The sequence below is a fragment of the Knufia obscura genome, assembly GCF_036327395.1.
Source record: "Knufia obscura strain CCFEE 5817 isolate CBS 148926 chromosome Unknown scaffold_3, whole genome shotgun sequence".
Classification (NCBI taxonomy): domain Eukaryota; kingdom Fungi; phylum Ascomycota; class Eurotiomycetes; order Chaetothyriales; family Trichomeriaceae; genus Knufia; species Knufia obscura.
In genome coordinates this window covers 354,315-368,467 of record NW_027042689.1, presented here as the reverse complement: position 1 = coordinate 368,467, position 14,153 = coordinate 354,315, and the positions used below count along the sequence as shown (strand labels likewise).

Below are 14,153 nucleotides of genomic sequence, written 5' to 3'. Positions count from 1 at the left end.
TGCACGAGAGCAGGCCGGTGGTGTGATCTTGCGAGGCCCTAGCATACGAGGAGGTCGCACCCTCCATCCATCACTAGTGACCAACAGTCCGTTAAGCGACCTGACCCGTATCATGCTCCGGCACTGATAGAGAGAGGAATGAAGCGTAATTAAGAAGCAGGTATGGTGACACACAACGCTGACCTTCATGGTGACAATCGTGCAGCATAAGAGAAGTCTAAACCAATGCTCCTGCGGACGGGTATCTATCTAAGAAACAGCTCATTTCTCCTTCTTGGACTCGTCCTCGTCTTCACTATCAGCCAAGTCCCAACTGCCTTCTGTCGTCTCTCCTTCACTCTCCCTCTTTCGTCCTCTTTCCCTCATGGCTCCACGTATCCTCTTGCTTACCTCGTCAAACCCTTCCTTCGACTCCAACGTGCTGAATCCACTTAACATATCGCCACGCCCTCTCAATGCAACCCCAGCAGAACTACTTCGACTCCGTGACTTAGGCGTATGTGGTCTTGACGCAAAGAACCCGAATGCCCCGATGTTGCCGAAGGACTCATTCCGAGGCAGAAGTCCGAACGACTTGCCCGTCGGCGTCGACGGCTCTTTATCGAAATTGATTGATGTTGGTGTCGAAGGCTCTGTGGCTTCTTCAACACGTACATCGTCTGGTAGCTCTCTGTATTTTGATTGATATGCGCCTTCCTTGTAAGGGTCCGCCACAACCCTATTAGCATCAAAGTCGGGATAAACCTCTGGTCCGAGCTCGTTGATGAGGTCCGTCACCTTTTTGGCCAGTGCTTCTCGCCTGTGCCGCAGCTCAGTCAAGGCCCCTGACGAGCGTGGGTCAAGCGCGACCAAGAGTGGCGGCAGTGATTTCAACACATCCATGCCAATCTCTCCTATTCTCAGTGCAGCAAAGGTGAGCGCAACGTATAGTGCTAGAGAGTAAATCGAAAACACCCAGAGTGGAACCCAATCTGGTACATAGCTCCTCGTTCTCACCCACCAAGGCACTTGATATGTGTAGTATCCATCCTTTCTGTTGTATGCTAGCCAAAGCGTGATGATCACCATGTAATAGACATATAGAGCTGGAGCGAAAGCCATGGCGACAAGCAGCTTCCATGTGGTGATGACATCTCGGCCCTGCAACTTGACCGTGGATGCCGCGAGAGCCTCTCTCTGCTTCTTCACAGAGATTATCTTTGTAGTAACAAACACAGGCCAGAACATGGCCAGGCCAGGAAGTGTCCCAGCAAAGAGAAGCAACAGTTCGCCCAGGCGGTATATGAGCACTGCGAGCACATACCACCATCGCCTTTCGTGAACGTTGCCCCATTCGACCTGGTGGTCTTTGACTCTCAATGACCTTAGTCGGCGGTTGTACCCAGTCACATCCTTCTTCACATCGACGACTCGAGGGTCGTCCTTGTATTGCGTATAACCTTTGATCAGCCTTCTGTTCAGCTCAACCACGGTAGGAAGAGGGAGTTTCTTGCCGTGAGGGTTGTACAGTCTCCTTGCAGCTTGCGCAAGCATTAATGTGTCGTAGTCCGGGCTCGATTGGGTGACCGCGAGCAGACCTTGATAGACAGTTTCAAGCAGGGAGCCGACAGCGTTTCTTCGGTCACCTGCTTTGTATGCTGCGACCTGATCTGGGTGTACATCGATGGGGTGACCAAACTCGATAACCGCTCTCGACCGAAACTTGTGAGCGTGGAAATAGTTCATTCCGATGGGGATAATCTTGACACCACAGTCCGGGTCCTTGGCCAGTGCTCCCAGTGCCATGATGGCCACACCAGCTTTGAGGGGTAGGAGGTCCGATCTGTCATGGCTACCACCTTCGGGGAAGATACCAACGCAGCCGCCAGCTGATAGCTCATCGAATACCTCTTCGTAAACTTTGGATTGGTCGACGTACGGCGCAACCTTGAATTCGGTGCCTCTCGAGTCTGCGTTCGCGCCGGTGGCTGGCGAGCTTGTGCCAGTCAGCATTTCCAGTGCCTCGGGTGTTTTGAAGGCCTTCTTCAATCTCAGCTCGGTAGAAGAGACGATCTCGGCAATCTCTGCGCTTGGTGTCTGATTCCCGACTTTTGGCAGCACTATCAACCCACCCAGCTGAAAGTCACCACTCTTGAAGTCTGTGCCGATGCCATAAAGCAGTGTCGGATCATTGTCCTGGTCTGGCAAGTATACCGTGCCTTTGGCCGGTCTGACTTGATCTAGAGCTCTTCCAACGGGTATTGCGCCAATGGCTGTGGACAGAGTGCCGATGAACTTCCGTTTCGTGGACTTGGTAGCGATTAGATAGGATATTCGACGTCGTGCTTCGGTTTTGAGGATTCGCATTAGAACCAAAGAGTCAACGAACTGTGTGAGGTGTTAGCGTGCGCCAGGAGCGCTTCGTATCTCTCATACCTGGTTAGCATGAGGAGCAGCAACAAGAATCATGGGCCCCTGCCGCGGTACCTTCCATGCTCCTCGTGGATGTACCTCGCGGAAGAACAGGTCAATAAGCACCGACATGGCCCATAGCACGAAGTCGTAGAGCCATGGTACCATCCGCGCATTACCTTTCTTGTGCTTCATCTTTCAGGTCATTGCGGGCCTCGAGTATCCTGACTGGAAAAAGGTTCTTTATAGAGTTGTGCCAGTCGCTGTCCGCTCGCTGAAACAGAGTCGAAGATCGAATGCTGGCGACTGCAATCTGAAAGCAATGAGAGAGATGCGAGGCGACAACTGGAATATGTTAAAGGGTCAATCCTGCAGTATACGTATTCAGATATTGCATGCAACTACAAATACTGGACTACCATGGTCGCGACGCTCGCAAGGACAAGTTGGAATTGTTGGGCTTCGAATTAGCCCATGCCAGTGACGAAAAAGATGCAGGAAAGAAGTGTGAAAGAGGGGCCCAGGAAATCTCCAGCGCCCACGAGCGAATAAGCGGCTAGTCTTCATCGGGTATCGTGCAGGCAGACCACGATTATCAACAGCCTGAGGCCGCAGAACATCATAAAGCCTGCAAGAGACGTCTGTCACCGCATCTACTTGCCCCGTCCTTGAGCAACACCTGAGCTAGGCTTTGCTGCATGAACTTACCCAAGCGTGATTTGTCGTAGGCGTTATACACTTCTATACAGCTCAAGTCGTACTCAGGACATCCATCGGCTTCAGTCATGCGCTTTGGGCAGTAACATCCTGCCTGCCAATCAAGTGTAGATAACCTAAAAGGAAGAACGATGTTAGCTTTAATGTCAGGGTCGACATTCAGCAGAGCATCTTACCTGAGTCATGCTGTTGACCTGCACGCCCCACTTGGCCATCTCCTCTTCACACAAGAAGTCCAACGGCATCCATACCAAATGACCTCTGATTTTGTCCATCTCCTTCTTAACCGCATCTACAGGCATATAAGGATCATGAAGGTGGCCTTGCTTGACGCTGTCCCTAGGGGCGAAGCTATCGTAGTCTTTCCATGTTTTGATGTTGTCGTCTGGGTCAGCTCGGAAGAGGTACCTGTAGACGTCTGTATTAGTAGTGGCTTGTGTACACCACAAGTCCCACAAGTTGTCGTTCAGTGGGTCTGCAACGGCTTCCCACTCTTCGCCGCTATATTCATCGTTCATGGCATGGGTTGGCGGCTGGGCGTTTGGATCGTTGGTAGCGTCAAGCTCTTGCGCTTCGATTATGCCTAGATGCTCACGCCAGAGATGACGACGGAGGGTGGCAGCGTGGTATCCAGCTTGGTATGGTTCGCCATCCATTGTTGATTCGAGCATGCGTGCGTCCTCCATCACAATAGAAAGCTCGCTGTCGTGAGAGCCCAGTTGTGACCTGTCGTTCAGATTCGACGACCCGCAAATAACCACTCGATCATCAGCGATGAGCAGTTTGGCATGAATGTACAGCTCTTCTTGGACGAAGTTCTCCTTCTCGGCTTCTTTGTCGTCACCTTCCCATGGCTCTTCTGTAACAGTGCCTCCTCTTGCCATAGCATCTTCAGCGATCGAATCTGAACTATGGATAGGATCCTCAATATTCATATTCTTCCGAGAAGCCTCGAATTTAGCTTTGCGGTCAATTATAGATTGGCGCTGGTCTTCGCCAATGCTGTGACCTGCGCCTTTCGTGTCCTTCTCCTCTTTCTCACCTTCATAGCCGTGGATGCCGGTTCCCATAATCTCTTCAGCCTCGGCGCGCTGGAGTTGCGAATAAGTGATTCCAGACTCCTTCTCTTGCTGAATAAGCCCGGGCGTTTTGTTGATACGATCATAAGCCCTGAGATTGAAGACGAAAATGTACTTCTTCGGGTCATAACCCGCTTTCGCAATTTGACCCATAATGCTGTGCTCGCCCCGATTAATGGATTTGTATTGGTAGTCCATGATGGCCCTTGTGCCTGCCGCAGCGTCCTGTCGAAGATCGCCTGCAAATCCTGGAATAGCTGGAATGACAATGATGACTCGAAACTTCCGACCCTCCTTGGCCGCTCTGATACATGCATTGACGATCGCTCGACCTATGGTATTCTCAACGGGTTTCTGTTGATCACCAGTGGCGGTGATAAAAAACTGGTTCTCGATGTAAACGAAGTGCTCGGCTTTCTCGATAACTTCGGCGTACGCATTCTGAATACTGTGTTCATTGATGATGCCGCTTGACCAATCGTCACTGCTGCGCACAATTTGTGCCTGCACAGTGCCCTGGTCTTTGAGGTTCTTCGTTTCCAAAGGGCTGATCGGATGCTCGACATACCTGCCTACAGGGTGCTTCGGCCTTTGCACGGCGATCAGATCCTCATCAGGACCAGGATTGTCCGCTCGACATCTCGTACTCAGACAAAGCCAGTCCACGCCCTCATCTCGCTTGTACTTGTCGCGTTTGATGAAGTTCCAGCGAAGGACAAAGTGCTCTGCGATGTCGATCACACATTCACCAATCACGCCCATTGCTACATCGTGCCAAGGCATGCGGCCAAAGTCAGTTTTGGTCAGCTCGTTCTCCTCCCAGTCTTCGACAGTCTGGAAGTCCATGATTCTGCAGCTGTTAGCTTGAACCATGTTGGGAGCTGTGCGTCATACCTGTTGTTGTTGTAGTCTTGACCGGGCCATACCTCATTCTGTACGCCTGAAGGGTGGACATCAGCCAACATATGGTGACGTGAATCCCATCTACCGTAGCACATATCTAGACCGCCGATGAATGCCATATGATAATCGATGACGACGAATTTCTCGTGGTGAGCCCAGTAGAAGGTCATGTCGCCGAGGTTTTCGAATAGGTTGTGGTCAGGGTGACGCATGATATGGATTTTACCGTGTCCGGGGCTGCCCTCCGGACACAATGCCCTCAGTGCATGTTTTGTGTGAGCTGAATTGCATGTCAACGCCTGCTGGACCTCCTTGTAGATGCAGACGTAGATCTCGACGCCCCTCTCAGCAGCACGCTTGATTGTCTGGTCGAGTCTCCACTCCTGGTTGAAAAATGCAGGACGGCGAAGGAACAGTTCGGGAGACAGCCACCAATCGGCAATGTAGATCACTTCTTTGGCTTCCTCGATGGCGATAGACACTGCCCAAAAGTAATCGCGACCGTCGACATACCATTTGATCTTGTTCCCTGCGCGCTCTGGGAAGAAGGAATTGAAACGATGTTGGTCGCGGATACTTTGGCGCTTTCTGTCTGTTTCTTGCTCATGTTCTTCATCGTGTCGGTGGTTCGCATTGAAGACATTGCCTATCTTACCGACCTTGTTTTTGAAATGGATGGCGTCGATCTTCGCATCATGCAGCTTCGAATCTGGCTGATGTGTCAGCTATACGGCTGAGCTTCTCAATATGCGACGTACCTCGAAGCTTTTCACGTAGTTTGTGCATGGCGGACCTCGCACCGATGAGCTCGCCACGAAAGCTGGCCTATCTCCGCTATCTGTTGAATCCTTGACTTGCAATGCTATCGACTGTATGTGCCCCGCTTTAGGGAGGAATTGTCGGACGCAAAATTGAGCAGTAGGCTTGGATTAGAGCGTCATTCTGCGAACAAATAATAGATATATTGATAGGTTGGGAGTCATATTACTGCTCGTAGGGAGGTCACACGGACATGCATCTGCGATAAAAATCGCGACCACCACTCTACTGCATGCCCATTCTTGTGTATCCTCCCACTTCACGAGGATGACGCGTTGCATGTGACGCACTGCATTGGCGAAATCCTTGGCTACTGCACGATAAAGCTTGATAGGGCGTCAAAAGCACATCAGGCATCTACTGTACCGGTAAATGATCGCGTGATAAGCGTCAGTGTAATCCACAGATGAATGATCGATTTGACGTTGCTTTATCTGCCAAAATGCGGCAGCAGATCTTTCACCGTATCAAACGCTCGACATAACTAGTCGCGCCCTGCCCGTACTGTGTACTTAGACAAGTCAAGCTTTCTTCAATCTGTGCATGGCTCTTGCGCTACTTCCCATCAATTAGCGGCTGTCGATTGTACTGCCTCAGCTTCAGGACAGGAAGATGGGAGAAAGGCACTCACAGTAGGTACCCTGGTAGCTGAAGCCAACACTACTTCTCCCGACCTCGACAGTCCAACCACGCAGCTCCGCTTCATCGGCCGCAGTCGCTTGCATCATTGGATTCGCCGCGGGTTGAGGGCAAACCCTTGAGGCACAAGGCATTCAGGCCCATCTCGATAGTGTGGTGTGTCCTGCAGAGAGTCTGCCATGAGCTCTGAGGGCGTCACGTGAGCTGTCCAACCTGTCACCCTATCACCTCTGACATCGATGTCGTTCCTGCTTGACGCAGGTTGCAGCTAGGGAACGACTGCAATAATCATACCCAGAGTATAGTATGTAACAAGTAGACAATGCGGCATCTGCTTTTCATGGAATGCAGAACAGCAATGAGATGGTCCCATAGGATACTACTTTGTGTGGCCGAACTGTGCTGCATGCATTGGCCACTACGCAGAGCTTTCAGGGGGTAGCACGTCTTGCCTTGAAAGTGGCAAGGCCAAGGTGGCAATGGCACAATGTTTCGGAGAGTCGAATGCACCAGCTGAGCGGCATTCCAGAATCATTAGTGCACGGTCCAAGTCCAAAATTAGCCATCTCGTCGCTCAGTCTGCTTCCGGAAAGCTTCCACGAACAGCTGTTCGCAACTAACTACTGATCGAGACCGCCGCGGTGCATGAGACAGCAGACTCATCATGCAGAGTCAACGACTAAGCGACTCGTATTGACCATCACCCAAATTCACCAGGCTCTTCCTGTGTCGCGCCCCAATCTGGAACATCTCTGTCTCCGAAGCGCCACGTCCTGCCATCAAAGTTGCTCGAGTGAGCTCATTCGAATAGCTACGCTCATCACGGCATTCCCTGAAGAGGAATTTGTGCTGCACGCACGATTTGAAGAAGTGCGGGATCGATCACTTCAAAATTCAATAGAGCACTTCCACACGTAAGTGGTGAACGGAGCCATTCCAGCGAACATACCAGCTTACAGTGTCCCTTGTGAGCAGACTTGAGGGTATCTGACATAAACACCACATCACAGAGCTTGTGAGGAGATCCGGGCATTGTGAACGAAGTCTCGGACTCGAGACAGTGAGTTGTTGTGTGCGTAAGCAATAGGTGCTCTTCGACGTCGGACAGGAGAGGTCGACCAGGCCTCGAAGCGGTCTCGTTTTCGCTGATCTTGCAGCCTGACCTCGCTGTTGTTCTACGGTGCCACGCTTCGCTACTAAAGCTTTGCTTTTGATTAGCTCGCTGATACTTTGGTCCGCAAGGCTTGAAGACTGCTGTTACCATCGGCAGATAGATCTGCATTCGATCTGAGCTGGGGTTAATGGCAAGCGTAGATCGGAACTCAAACGACTGTCACTTATCACTCCTCGGTGACCGACGCTACTCAGGTTAGACCAGGCTGATTGGGAAGTCCTTGCGAGTAGTGGGGTTATCAAAGCGTGACCGATCTATATGTGGGGAGGGTTGGATCTGAATAAGGTTTGGTGGGCTAAGATTCTATTCGAACAACCTTCACCGAGGAGATCTGCAAAGACTGTGTCACCAAGTCAGGCCTTTAAGGTCGGGGTAACATCCTTCGCAATTTCTCAAACTTCAAGGAAGCATTCTAAACTTCTTCGACTTACTGGACCTTACGCTGTGTGAATCATCCCACGCCTACAAGCCGATCCGAACATACCATGACTTCGAACTCGACACCCTTTGCGTCAGACAGCAGCGCAATGACCAACATCAGAGGCGCAGCACAAACCACGCTCAACGTGGCAGCTTCTGCACAAGTCGAAGTTATCTGGCAGATGGCGCGAGAATCTCTGACAGTCAATGATGACCAGGTTGTGGTCAACTCCAGCGTTTACCAGCTCATTGGCAATGCCGGGCTCGAAGAGCTCAAGCTCCGTTTGAGGTAGAGCTCAATCCATACCAAAGCAGTCGAGAACTAACAGTAGCCAGTGTGTCTCTCGGAGATCTGCCAGTAGTTGCATGCAAAGACCCTACCCGCAATGTCATCCGCCTTATGAAGCACCCAGCATACCAGAGCCGCCATACGAATGTCACAGCCACGCAGAAGATCTCCAATCAGGCGCAAACACAGTCATCCTCACCAAACGCAGAAACTGGTCGACCACCAGTCCTGCGTGCATTTGGCAAGAAGGCCAAAGTTCCACGACCACCAAATGCTTTCATCCTATATCGTCAGCACTGGCATCCACACTATAAACAGTATAATAGGTCCATGCACAACAATGACATCTCGAAGGAACTAGGAAAAAGGTGGAAGACTGAACCTGATCACATCAAGGATAAGTATAAGGCGCTAGCCGAAGAATTGAAAGCAAAGCATGCTGCGCAATATCCTGACTACCAATATGCTCCTCGCAAACCTGGAGAGAAGAAGCGACGGATGACAGCGCGAAAGCTAGAGAAGCTTCGCGGAGCTCAGCATGTGCAAGAGGCTTCGACTTTTCCGTCCCCAGAATGCTCTAGCATTTCTGTCGTTGACTCTCCAGGTCAATTCATCCCGACGAGCAACAACACTGATACCTTCGACTTTCAATTTCCGCCAAATAGTTTCGACAGTATCGACGAATCAGCTTCACCTCCACAACCAATCGACTACCAAGGAAACGACACATTCACCTCGTGCCTGCCATCCACCTACGACGATATACAAGCAGAGATTCAGAGAGAGTGTGGATCTTACAACCAAGACTACGTTGATGTCGTTCAAGACGTAGGCACTGATGAAGTGCCAGAGCAGCATCTGCTACACGCGGTGCCAGCAACCTCATTCACCGACAGTCAGGATAGATGGGAGAGCCTGATCGACTGGCAAGGACTGAACAACTCTATTGGAGTTGCAGCGGAAATGGCGGTGGATTTGGAGGATCTTGGTGCCGAGCAGGCTTCTGGTCCCGATAATTCTCACCAAAGCTATGGCGAGTCCGGTGCGGCATGGCCACGCCATATCTTTGACTGATCGTAGGTAGTCAGGTGATCATGGGCCCCCGCTATCAGCGATTACCGGATCCAGCACTGAGGGAAGTTGTTCCTCCTTCTCATCAGGAGCGACTCACCAGGCTCGCTTCAACTTTCATGACTCGACAACCCAATTCTTTCTCCCGCCCAGATATACTCCCGACTCGAATTCATCCCAGCTCAACCCATTATTGAGGTAGATGGCCATCGTCTCGACCACAATCTGAAGTACGCGGAAGAGAACACCATCTGAAAAAAATGAAAGCATGTAACATGGAAGATCTACCTGCGCGCGGCAGCAATAAGAGCTCGCGCACATTGGGAGCATGATATGGTCCATGAGAATGTTTGGTGGAAAGCAAGGAGAGAGAGGCTTCTCTTTGATGCAAGAGCCTCTTGCAAACCAAGCAATATAGGCTATTTGGGAGATAGCTCTGGCGAAACTTGTATGACCTGAGCTAGACCCTAGAGGATGAACAGAATATCACACTACTGCTTTGCAGATGCTGATGCCAGCGGCACTCGCGAATGAAATATCAGGACTGCGTTCGCCCCTCAATACGTGTATCACCAGTAGCCATGTACACATTCAGGTTGCACGATTTGCTTGAGATGCGGAACCGTTGACAATGCGCGCAGGACAATAGTGAGTAGATCCTCGTTGGCCGCAAGAAAGTCGCAAGGCATGCAAATATCTGCGTCATCCACGATCCTGTTTCATCTACAGCAGACAACTACCACATGGCGCCGTTCAGGCTATGTTCATCCAGCGACCCAGCCACACCGGGGTTTCCGAACTGATATATCCCTGGCACTCACGGACAAGACGAGAGAGTCAACAAATCAGAGCAACGCCAGATGAACTCTCAGAAAAGAAATGCTTGTCTGCGAGGCTAGCAGAACTAGTGCCAGAATATAACATTGCAGGCTCTATGCCGCGAACATTATTCTATTGCATGCTGGTACGCACCCGTTTCTTTTTCTGGCAGCACTCCCACCCACTCTTTGATCACAAGCACGTCCTTCGATGTCTAGCTGACCACCGCCGCAACTCCTCCCTTTTGTATGATCGACTGAAAGGTCCATCCAACAAGAATGTGCTAGTCCTGCCATGACACAGGTATTGCAGTCTCTAAGAGACGGTAGCTGGGAAGCATCAAGTAACTCAGCAAGCGGCAAGCCACGCCAAACGAGATCGGACGAAGAGGATACCATGGCTATAATGGGTGGGCAAATAGTATGTAGAGACATTGCCGCGACGCTTTGGTTGGCGATGTGCCTTCTGAAATATGGAGGCAGCCGCACGGATTAGCACCGGTGAAAGTGAGAGACCTAGTCAAACGTGACGTGAACGCTGACAATGATTGAAGGGAGGATTAATCTTTGTGAGGGGACGGAAGCAATATGTGCTGTGAACAAAGATTAAAGCGCTCAAAGTTTCAGGAGGAAGTTCGTCACTACACGATGTGCATTAGCACATGTTTCTCACTGCCCCAGATTGACCCCAGATGGCCGTGACACGAGGTTGCCAATATGACAGCGCGCTGCATTCTCAGTAAACTGTAACTTGTCATAGTTCTCCGACTACCGTCCTTGCTGGTCTGATGGACATGTCTGGGACCTTCTCAGCTCTTGCGGCTTCTTGACCACATGCACTAATCAGGTGAGGTGAGCCTCGGATTCGGATCCACGTTGCGACCGAGAAGGACAGCGTAACCGTGTGGACGGGGTCCGAGCCATTGCCATGCTAAAGGACATTGTATGAGAGGTATAGTCATAGTCCCAGGTCTTGGATCTATTACGCATATTTGCGTTCTCTTCAACAATAAAATATGGTCATCTTGTCTTTCTCAGTCTGAGTTCTGCCTGGCATCCCAGTCACTGGCCCAGATGAAGGTATTGCATCTCCATTGTGTTCCGCGCTCTTGCTTCCCAGTCGGACCAAGTGGACGATTACACATCCAGAAGGAGCGTCCACAATTGACACCAGCTTTTTTAGTGAGCATAGTCTTGCACGGCTCATCGTGCTCGCATTTGGGGGCGACAGGTTTGGCAAAGAGTTTGCTCCAGGTTTTCTTGCGTTCGAAAGCTCCTGCATCGTCTCCTATTGGTTTCTCGGTGTCCGCAGGCGAGGCTTCGGCGATGGGCAAAGGTGTCGGTTGTTTGGAGGAGGCCCCCTTTTCGGAAGAATAGGGCACAAGCTCGGGAACGTCGGCAAGTTTTGAAGGTGATTTCTTGGCAAAGAAACCCTTGAGGCTCTGTTGACCTCTAGATGTGCCATTAGAATCAAGTTTGTTCTTCTTAGCTGTCGGTGCTGTACTGAGGTTCGATATGCTCCGTTTCAATCCACCCGATTGCGGAGATTGACTGAAAGGCGGCGGCGAGCCTGTTATTTGCTCTGAGGTGAGATCAAAACCTGCCAACGGAGCAGGTATGATGCTTGGAATATCCTTCGTGGGTGAGGCGGTGGTAGAGGAAGGTATTTTGGGCAGAAATGGTCTTTTTGCGAACATGTCTTTGATGTTGCGCCTGCGGTCAAACTCTTGGATAAGCTTCCCAGACATAGGTAGCAGATGTTTTGCAGACCAGTCGGTCATCCGCACGCCGTTTTCGAACATTCCGCTCGGGTTAAGCAAATCCAGGATGTGCTTCTCTTGTCCTTGTACTGAAACCTTCTCTTTCAAGAGGCCGTAGACTGGACAGTGGTCTGAGCCCATAAGGCCTTCTTGGATGTTGGAGTCTGACCACCAGTCCTTCATACCGTGGCTGCAGACAACGTAGTCAATTCTGGCGCCGTAATTGCCAGGCCGAGCATTGACTTTGGTCTCCCAGCACGTGTACATGCCCTTCCTCCCCTCGTGAAAGGAACGACACACATCCCACAGGATCTGGTCCTCTCTACCTTCGTCTCGCTCGCCGTAGACCTTTCCACCAACCAAAAGCTGGTTCAGAAGTCGCCTCGCAGGCGTAGAGATCCAGCCAACATGATCAACGCCATTCTTGCGCATCGTCTCTTCAGACATGGCAGTATCGATCTCTTCTCGGGATATGTTCAAGTCACCAACCCATACAACTCGCTTGCCCATTCTGACCAAGTTTCTGACTCTTGCGTCGAGGACTTTGAGGAAGGCGGTGCGGAAGTGGGTCCTAGACTCATCTCTTTCTGCCGGGCAGTAGGTGCCCATCAGTACAAAAGCTGGAAACTCGAGAATGACGCATCTTCCTTCAGCATCAAGAGCAGCAGCATCAAAATCTATATCTGACATCTGCTGAAGTGTGGGATAGCCACCAATCTGCTCGTGCTCAGGAAGCTCGCGAAATGGGATGGTGCTGTTGGGTGGGCATAGGCCTCCAGATATTCCTTCTTCGGCGCGTATGGGTGCACATTTGGAGTTGCGAGTATAGATGACAACGCCGGAATAGCCCTTCTTGTGGCGAGGCAAGCTCCAGTAACAGTCGAAGCCCGGTACGAGAACCATGTCATCGCGGAGGTCTTTGCGCTGAATCTTGGTCTCTTGGAAGCAGATGATGTCGGCTTCGAGAATATCGAACATTGCCTCGAAGGTCCTTTTGTCTCGCCATGGCTGGTAGCCGAATGGGTTCCGGATGCCGTTCACGTTCCAGGTCGTGATACGGAGTGCCATGGTGGCGTGCAGGGAAGGGTGCGGTGCATGTTGTAGTATGGGGAGCAATTGAAGCGACGGTGACAGCAAGCAACAGCTCACGTCGCGTCAACAAGCCCACTGGAGATGAGAGCAAAGTGACCTTGGAACACTCAACACGCAGTCACGTCTCATGACGCACTTGCCAGATCGAAATACAGGATCCGGCCATTCCTTATCCGTCCTAGCGTCGACTAAGCTATCCCGCGACTAAGCATTGTGACTTCCTCAGTCCACCAACCTCAGGCTGCTTGAAGTCGAATTGAAGACTCAGCTTTGAAGCCGTACCACCTCTCCGCTCACCACAACACCCACCATGTCGTTTCCTCGACTCGGTCTGCGCCTGGCGCAGCAACCCCTACGATCGCAGCCATCTGCTCTCCGACAGTTTGTCCGCCGAGTGTCGACCCAGGACATCCCAGGAGGAGGAAAGTTGACTGGCACAGCTGACAACGCTTTCAACCGGGAGCGAGCTGCTGTCAAGGCTCATGCCGCTGCTACTTCTGGTGCGTCATCAACAAGGCAACCCTCATGAGATCACTCGACCCGCCTGCAGCTAGCCACATGGAAAACAGCTTGGCTAACTCGAATTGATGCTCGCAGACCTCTGGCGCCGGCTCTCCATCTACGTCGTTGTGCCCTGCCTCATTCTCGCCTCCATCAACGCCTGGAATCTGTGGAATGAACATTGGGAGCACTGGGAGCATCTGCCTCCTCTAGAAGAACGAGTCGAGTACCCATACCAGAACATTCGGACGAAGAACTTCTTCTGGGGCGACGGTGACAAGGTAGCGTCTGAGCATCTCCGAGCCAATCAACTGCTAACAGGCTCAATAGACTCTGTTTTGGAACGAGAAGGTCAACTACCACAATAAGGACAAGGTTACCTAGACCATTCCTAAACTCCTCGATTCGAGCCTTGTCTACACATCCAGTCCTTGACCCGAGAATGTTTGCAACTGTATAGAATGATCAATGGGATGGAGC

The 14,153-nt window shown here is 51.3% G+C and overlaps 5 protein-coding genes across 5 annotated transcripts; 2 read left to right on the top strand and 3 right to left on the bottom strand.

The window, feature by feature from the left end:
- Positions 1-261: 261 nt before the first annotated feature.
- Positions 262-2,586, bottom strand: SCT1 (Glycerol-3-phosphate/dihydroxyacetone phosphate acyltransferase; the record flags this gene model as incomplete). Its single annotated transcript, XM_064871633.1, has 2 exons — positions 262-2,367; positions 2,416-2,586. 2 exons carry the CDS (start codon positions 2,584-2,586, stop codon positions 262-264), a joined length of 2,277 nt encoding a protein of 758 aa, XP_064732013.1.
- Positions 2,587-3,209: 623 nt separating this feature from the next.
- Positions 3,210-5,876, bottom strand: PMZ80_003203 (uncharacterized protein; the record flags this gene model as incomplete). Its single annotated transcript, XM_064871632.1, has 4 exons — positions 3,210-3,224; positions 3,285-5,037; positions 5,082-5,799; positions 5,849-5,876. 4 exons carry the CDS (start codon positions 5,874-5,876, stop codon positions 3,210-3,212), a joined length of 2,514 nt encoding a protein of 837 aa, XP_064732012.1.
- A 2,331-nt stretch (positions 5,877-8,207) lies between these two features.
- PMZ80_003202 (uncharacterized protein) lies at positions 8,208-9,505 on the top strand (the record flags this gene model as incomplete). Its single annotated transcript, XM_064871631.1, has 2 exons — positions 8,208-8,431; positions 8,479-9,505. 2 exons carry the CDS (start codon positions 8,208-8,210, stop codon positions 9,503-9,505), a joined length of 1,251 nt encoding a protein of 416 aa, XP_064732011.1.
- A 1,849-nt stretch (positions 9,506-11,354) lies between these two features.
- On the bottom strand, positions 11,355-13,148 carry APN2 (Class II abasic (AP) endonuclease; the record flags this gene model as incomplete). Its single annotated transcript, XM_064871630.1, has 1 exon — positions 11,355-13,148. One exon carries the CDS (start codon positions 13,146-13,148, stop codon positions 11,355-11,357), a length of 1,794 nt encoding a protein of 597 aa, XP_064732010.1.
- Positions 13,149-13,482: 334 nt separating this feature from the next.
- On the top strand, positions 13,483-14,057 carry PMZ80_003200 (uncharacterized protein; the record flags this gene model as incomplete). The annotated part of the gene is made up of 3 exons (XM_064871629.1): positions 13,483-13,672; positions 13,770-13,954; positions 14,004-14,057. 3 exons carry the CDS (start codon positions 13,483-13,485, stop codon positions 14,055-14,057), a joined length of 429 nt encoding a protein of 142 aa, XP_064732009.1.
- Positions 14,058-14,153: the final 96 nt, after the last annotated feature.